Source organism: Strix aluco, chromosome 18 (genome assembly GCF_031877795.1).
Source record: "Strix aluco isolate bStrAlu1 chromosome 18, bStrAlu1.hap1, whole genome shotgun sequence".
In the NCBI taxonomy this organism is placed as follows: domain Eukaryota; kingdom Metazoa; phylum Chordata; class Aves; order Strigiformes; family Strigidae; genus Strix; species Strix aluco.
Window position 1 is genome coordinate 15,505,901 of NC_133948.1, and position 7,144 is coordinate 15,513,044.

The following is a 7,144-nucleotide window of genomic DNA, read 5'->3' on the forward strand; positions in this document are numbered from 1 at the left end:
CGCATCCTCTAGCCCTGCATGGCCCAAGATTGTATGTGTGGTCTAAATAGCTGAGGTCTGACCTCATGATGGCCTAGGAGCCCTTGGGACATCCTGGGTCAGTGTCATACAGGAAATGGTGTGGCACTTGTGATGGGCTCTAGCTGGTCTTTCTCTTGACGATTGCACAGAGCACAGATACAGCAGCTTGGGGTAAACTGCCTGTACCTGGTTATAGTGCAATATAGCCACTGTTAAACTGCTTTACAGCTAGCAATATCTCTTTGCTTTAAAAGGCACCATTTTTTGAGTACTTTGTGTTCCACTTTCATGTTTAGCAGTTCTCTATTGCTTCAGTTTTAGGGTGGTTGCCCCAGTTTGTCAATGACTTGCCCGGTTGCCCCAGTTTGTCAATGACTTGCCCCATTCCATCAGACATGTTCATTTCCTACTGCAGAATGCACCTTTCAGATGCGTTTCAATTCCCCAGCTCCAGGCTATAAACCAAATAAGGCCCTTTTGGCCTCAGGGAATGTCCCATGAGAATCCCCAAACCAGGGTAAACAAAATATGTGTCTGCTGAAGGAAGCTTGCCACAAGGAGGAGGTGTTATACTCAAAGTTAATGACACTGTTTTCTAACTCAGGCTACTTTCTACCAGGTTTCAGGTGCCTGCAAGGAACCTATCTTGTTTTGTGTTTCAGAGGAAGTGCAGACTGGAGATGGAAATTGTGAACTGGATCCAGAAATATGACACAGACATGGGAGAAAAACAGGTAATGACTTTAAAGTGTTTTGCTCTCCCATGAGGTGATACGTTCGGGTAGATTTTACACAGGAAGCCGTGGAAGTGAGGGGCAGTTCTCCATCCAGAAGAAGTACAGGTGTCATGGTTTGAGCCCAGAGGGCAACTGAGCATCACGAAGCTGCTCATTTACTCCTTCCCTCTCAGGAATGGGAAGGAGAAAACAAAACAAAAGACTCAGGAATCGAGACAAGGACAGGGAGGGATGACTCACTCATTATGGTCATGGGCAAAAGACAGACTCGTTAGGGGAAGAAAAAGAACATCAGTTTAATTTAAACACCACCACCACTTAATTTAACAAAGAGTAGGGCATTGAGAAGTGTAACTGAATCTTAAAAACACCTTCCCCCCACTCCCTTCTTCCTGGGCTCAGCTTTGCTCCCTAGTTCTCTCCCTCCTCCCCCGCAGTGATGCAGGGGAGCAGGGGATGGGGGTTGTGGTCAGTTCATCACACACTGTCTCTGCTGCTCCTTCCTCCTCAGGGGAGGACTCCTCACACTCTTCCCCTGCCCCAGCGTGGGGTCCCTCTCATCAGTCCTTCATGAACTTCTCCCATGTGAGTCCTTCCCAGAGGCTGCTGCTCTTCACAAACTGCTCCAGCGTGGGTCCCTCCCAGGTGTTGCAGCCCTCCCAGCGACAGACTGTGCCAGCACGGGCTGCCCTCACAGTCCTGGCCTTCTCCAGGTGCAGCCCCCTGCTCTGGCGTGGGGTCCTCCACAGGCTGCAGGGGGGCATCTGCTCCCCCGGTGACCTCCATGGGCGCAGGGCACAGCCTGCCCTCTGCCCATGGGCTGAGGGGGGGGTCTGCTCTGGAGCACCTCCTCCCCTTCTGCTGCTAACCTGGTGTTTGCAGAGGTATTTCCCTCACAACTCCTCCTCCTCTCCAGATTCCCCTTCTTATACACATTATCACAGAGGTGCAGCCACCATCGCTAATTGGCTCAGCCTTGGCCAGAGGCAGATCCAACTTGGAGCTGGGGGAGCTTCCAGAAGCTTCTCACAGGGGCCACTGCTGTAGCCCCCTCCCCTGCTACCAGACTCCCACCCCCCCAACCGAACCCAACAGGCTTCAGAAGGAAAGGTCTCTGTCCTGCCTATGTGTTCAGAGGTTCTCTGCTGCTTTGACTTTAGAAAAAGTTACATCCACTGCTAAATCCCCCAGTATTTGGGGGCAAATGGGTTGCCATGTTCTGTCAGACACGCCCACCTGACGCTAGGGAACAGGTTGTTGAGTTTTGCTTTAATCCTCAATCCTGTCGGCCCTACCTGGTACCCAAATCATGCTCCTGTTTCTGCTGCCCCCCTTGAGAGATGTGCTGAGAAACCCACCAGCCTGCTTACCGCTGCCTTGGCATCCAGCTTAACCACCACAGGCTGAGAATCACATCGGTGCCCCCAGCCTCTCCTCTGAGAACGCCCTAGTTGCTTTCCTGTTCTTGCCCTATTTATGGAGATGGATAAAAGCTGCTGGATTACTAACAAAGCAAAATGTATGGAGGGGCCTAGAAGCTGGCTACTAATTGTAAGAAATGATCCCCCCTTGTCAGGTGTTTAACAATGGGATTATTTTGCTTTCCTGTCTGCTGGGTGGCTGGAGCACCAGGTTTGGGGCTGAGCTGCTAAGGCAGACACACATCCACACTGCTGGCTCCCCTAATTTTCCACCTTCACGTGGCTTCCTCAAGGGCATAAACTGCTGAGCTTGGAAGTGCAGTTACACCAATAAAACTACCTGTCCTTGGCCTTTTCCAGGCTGACACGGTCTGGCTCTTCTCATGCTCTCAACAGTGTACAGCATATTAGCTGGGCTTCAGTGCCACTCATCTAAAATGGCTTCTTAGCAAAGCTGTTAGCTGAGGTGAGCTCAGCCTTACCCAAACTGCTGTGATACGTCATTTTGCAGAAAGCATCTGCAGGAGGGGCTCTGACCTGGTCAGAGTTCCCAGCTGAGGGTGGATGCCGTCTGCAACACAGCGAGAATGATGGGAGTATTTTTCAGAGGAGCATGAAGATACTAGGACCTGGCATCTCATTAAATTCCCTGGGTACTGGGCACACCTCCTTTTTGAGTCCCTTTGGAAAGGCTCAGCTCAGCTTCCAGTTGTTGTTCTGCTTGGATCTGGGATGGATATAAGAACCCTTACCTAGTGTTATACACAGGAGCTGCTGAATGGCCTAAAAATTGTTGTACCTGCTATCTGCTGTCTTGCTAGGCTGAGTATGAAGAGGTTCATGCTGCCTATGTTGAGGAGAAGGCCCAGCTGTCCCTGCTGACAGAGAAACATGCTGTGCTTCTCCAGGAGTATTCCCAGATTGAGGAGGAGCGCAGGGTACGTCAGGAGAAGGAGGAGCAGGCTTTGAAGGAGTTGAACACCATGACGCTTGCTGCCACCCGCATCCAGGCCTTCTGGAGAGGCTACTTGGTCCGGTCCCTCTTCAAGTCAAAAAGGAAGAAGAAGAAGGGCAAGGGCAAGGGCAAGAAGGCCAAGAAATAAAGCACAAAATGTATTCTTTCTCCTCCTGGCAAAGCTGCTGACTCTGCTGGGACTGAGCTCTTCCAGATAAAAGCATTAGATTTGGGAGAGCATTTGCATTAAGGCCTCCAGGGCTGGGGCTGCCTCTCATAGTTGGAGAATGCTGAAGCAGTGGTGTGAAGACATGTCTCACCGTTTTAGGTTTGGCTTTGCCACCTCTGCAAGGAGGAGAATGTCTCCTGATGAAGGGACCAGGCCAGGAGTGCAGGTTCCTGGCTTTTCTCCTTGGCTTTAGTCTCCTTGCTTCTGCCTTGCTTGTGTGTCGGGGCCACATTCTGTTCTTACTGAAGGTGGCAATAAAATCATTCCTGGGGGCAGGATGAGGCCCTTCATCTGACAGGGTTTCTCCTAGTGTGGACTTGAGAGACCATGTCCCTTTCCACAGGAGGAAGCTGCAGGACCATTGCTTATCGGTGAGAGGGGTGGCACAAGTCCCGGCTAGGCATCACCCCTGACAGTTTCCATTTTTCATCAGGGGCCTTCTGACGGGTGGGATGTGGCACAGCCCAGCTTGTGCCCTGCTCCCGATCCTACGAGTCGCTCCCTAAGCCAAGCAACGAACTGCGCCCTGTTTAATGCAGACATTTGTTCTGACAACACGCTCTCTGGATTCTCCAGTGTCTAATGCCCCAAGAGCACACTGCAGCCTTTGCCTTTCACAGGGGCATGAGTCAAATGGTTTTACTCCCTTGGTCTCCCATTTTCAGTAGCTATATAGCAACTTCACACCACAGGGCTCTTTACTCTTCTGCTCACTCTCCCCCTACTACAAAAAGGCCATTGAATGACTCGAGCGTGTCCAGAGAAGGGCAACGGAGCTGGTGCAGGGTCTGGAGCACAGGTCTGATGGGGAGCGGCTGAGGGAACTGGGGGGGTTTAGTCTGGAGAAGAGGAGGCTGAGGGGAGACCTCATGGCCCTCTACAACTCCCTGAAAGGAGGGTGCAGAGAGGGGGGATGAGTCTCTTGAGCCAAGGAACCAGCGCCAGGACAAGAGGGAATGGCCTCAAGCTGCGCCAGGGCAGGGTCAGACTGGCTCTTAGGAAGGATTTCTTTGCAGAAGGGGTTGTTGGGCGTTGGAATGGGCTGCCCAGGGCAGGGGGGGAGTCCCCATCCCTGGAGGGGTTGAAGAGTCGGGTTGACCCAGCGCTGAGGGATCTGGTGGAGTTGGGAATGGTCAGTGTGAGGTTCATAGTTGGACTGGAGGATCTTCAAGGTCTTTTCCAACCTTGATGACTCTGTGATTCTGTGAAATTGGGCATGGATACAGGCATGCACAGACTGCTATGTCTTATTTGTTTCATTGTCTTGGGAAACCAGGCTGTTACGTGTTACCATAAAGTCCTGGGCACCTTCTCTCACCTATTCTTTGCATTTAACAAGGCTGGGAGCAATCAGCATTTTGGATCCAGACTCCCAGTGACATTTCATCCCTCCTGACTTCAGTGGCCTGCCCTTGCAGCCCTTCTTCCCAGGAGAGGGCAGGGACGCTGGCTGCAAAGCCCTAATAGCCACCAGGCTCCAGTCCTTGTCTGCCCTTCTACTCATAAATGGGTACCTATAGCAAAAGGGCTGAGATGCTTTTTACCACCTAATGCAAACCAAAGTGGAGAGGGGGCAATTTTGCTAAGGACGTTCAAGGGCTGAGCTTGCCATGAGGGGGAGATCCTACAGCAGTGCCCCAAGTACTGAACACAAGGACCTGACAGATTTGTCCTTGACTGTTTATTTGGTTAAAAGTCACAGGGTCACTGTGGTGTGTCTGTAGCACCAGCAAATCGCAGGATTTTTGCCATCCTGTGTCCAAACCAGCACAGGGCCTGATCCCAAGTGCATGCTGGAATCACTGAGAAATCACAAGGATGTGAGACATGGGATCAGGTGAGGCCCCTCTCTCCTCCAACATGGCCAGGAGAGGTGTCTTCCCTTGTTTTCAGCCACAAGAAATGCCAGGATATGTGGAGACTTTCAGATGTTGGTACCCACGTGGGTAATTTGGGGTGTATTTACATTAAGAGGGATGTTTCATCTCTAGGGAGGCTTCAGTTCACAAATACCAACAGCCCTAGAATTGCTGGCAAAAGAAGGTCTGGACATGCTTTTAGAAGATATTGGGGTGTTGCAAGGGCTGTTGGACACTGATTTTGATGCCTCCCTGTCTCAGAGTTTGTCTAAGACCTCCAAATGTTGCCTCCAGATGTCAAAGCCTACCTGCAGAGGCATTCAGCTGGGTGGCAGACTGAGAACACCTTCTGATGGGAGAACACCAGCCTTTGGAGTCCAAAGTACTCTCAGACTATTTCCAGGCATAGGACTGGCCCTTCTGAGCTGCCTCAGTGCCTGCTAGTGCCAGAGGTGCTGGTGCTTGTGGCTGCAGGACTCACAGGGGTGTCCCTTTAGAATGGGAGGAAACACTCAACTAGCTTCAGGGGGGCAGAAGAAGCTCTGTCCAGAGCAGTGGATAGTTTGCCTACTTCTATCTTTTTTCACCTGAGGAGCTGCCTAGCCCAGATCCTCAGGCTTAGAGCCAAGTGTCCTTATTGGAGATGTTTCCAGGGCTAGTGTCCAGCCCCTTTACCCACACCTCAGCCAGACCCAGCCCCACATCTCCCTGCTCAGCTTCAAACCGACCACTCAGTCCTAATAGCCCTTGTTCACGGGACCTTTACTCGCTGCTTGGCGTCAGCCTGCTGGAACCCCTTAAGTGCTGTGGGGTTCCCCATGGCCCTTGTGCCACCCCACCTGCTCCTCCTTCAAGTGCAGCTGCACAGCCTCTCTGCTCTGTGGTGCGTCCACGAACCAGCTGTCACACAGGACAGAGATGGCTGGTCCCAGGTCTGTGTCACGGCCCACGAGGCCCCTGTGAGACCCTGGCAGGAGCTCCGGGTTTGGGCTGCCTGTGCCGGCAGGGCTGCCATGAGCAAGCAGGCAGATGTGCACGTGCAGGATGATGGGCGAGCAGTAATGCGATCAGGGGGGATCAGAGCAGATTAGCAAGATCAGAGAAAGGCGATCCCCCAGGGCTGGGAGTGGGAAGGGAAGGAGCCTCGGTGGGGCAGCATCTGCCGCAGGTCCCCATGGCGCTTTGCTGGGCTCGCTGTGGAGAGGGATCCCCCTCAGATGTGACCCAGCTCATAAAATCGAGGACCGTGGGCTGGTGGTGGGGAGCAGGTGAGGGGGACAGGGCTGTTCCTCCTGGCTGGGCAGGCGGCACCAAGAAGGATTTTTATGCGAGCTGTGACAGCACCTTCCCCCTGGCCCGCTCTGCTGCCCCTCGTGCCAGCCCCTCTGCCCCACATGTGCTCACCTAGCGATCTCATAGGTTTTCCGTGTTTGCTTGATGGTTTGCATTCTTCCCCAGGTCATCCTGTTCCTAAAAACAGCTTTAAGAATGGCATTTTTCTGTGTTTTTAGAGAAGGGTGTTGGAGCAATGGCACAACCGTGGCGGGCTGTGGGGCTCCTAAGGCCGCAGCTCTGGGGTCCTGCCTGTGGCTGGGCCGCATAAAACACCCCCCCGCTCTCCGGAGCGTTCTCCGATGCTCCCCAGGGCACTGACCGCTCTCTCGCGCCCGCTGCCTGGCTGTAAAGGAGGGGTCGACGCAGCGAAGCCAAGATACCCCCCGGTGTCAGCGGGGCCGCGAAATGGCGGCGGGGGTCAAAATGGCGGGGGAGGGGGGCGCGGGCTCTTCCCGCCCCGCCGCCAGGGGGCGCCCGCGCCGCGCCGCCGCCTCACGTGCCTCTCCGCACCCCCCCCGCACCCCCCCCCCCCCCGTGTCACGTGGTCGCGGCGCCGCCCCCGCGCCGGTGCCCGGCGGAGCGGAGCG

At 53.8% G+C, this 7,144-nt stretch overlaps 1 protein-coding gene across 1 annotated transcript; it reads left to right on the top strand.

Annotated features, from left to right (window-relative positions):
• Positions 1–784: 784 nt before the first annotated feature.
• DRC10 (dynein regulatory complex subunit 10) lies at positions 785–3,490 on the top strand. The gene is made up of 3 exons (XM_074844602.1): positions 785–789; positions 1,196–1,343; positions 3,001–3,490. Exons 1-3 carry the CDS (start codon positions 785–787, stop codon positions 3,280–3,282), a joined length of 435 nt encoding a protein of 144 aa, XP_074700703.1. The 3' UTR covers positions 3,283–3,490.
• The last annotated feature ends 3,654 nt before the right edge of the window (positions 3,491–7,144 follow it).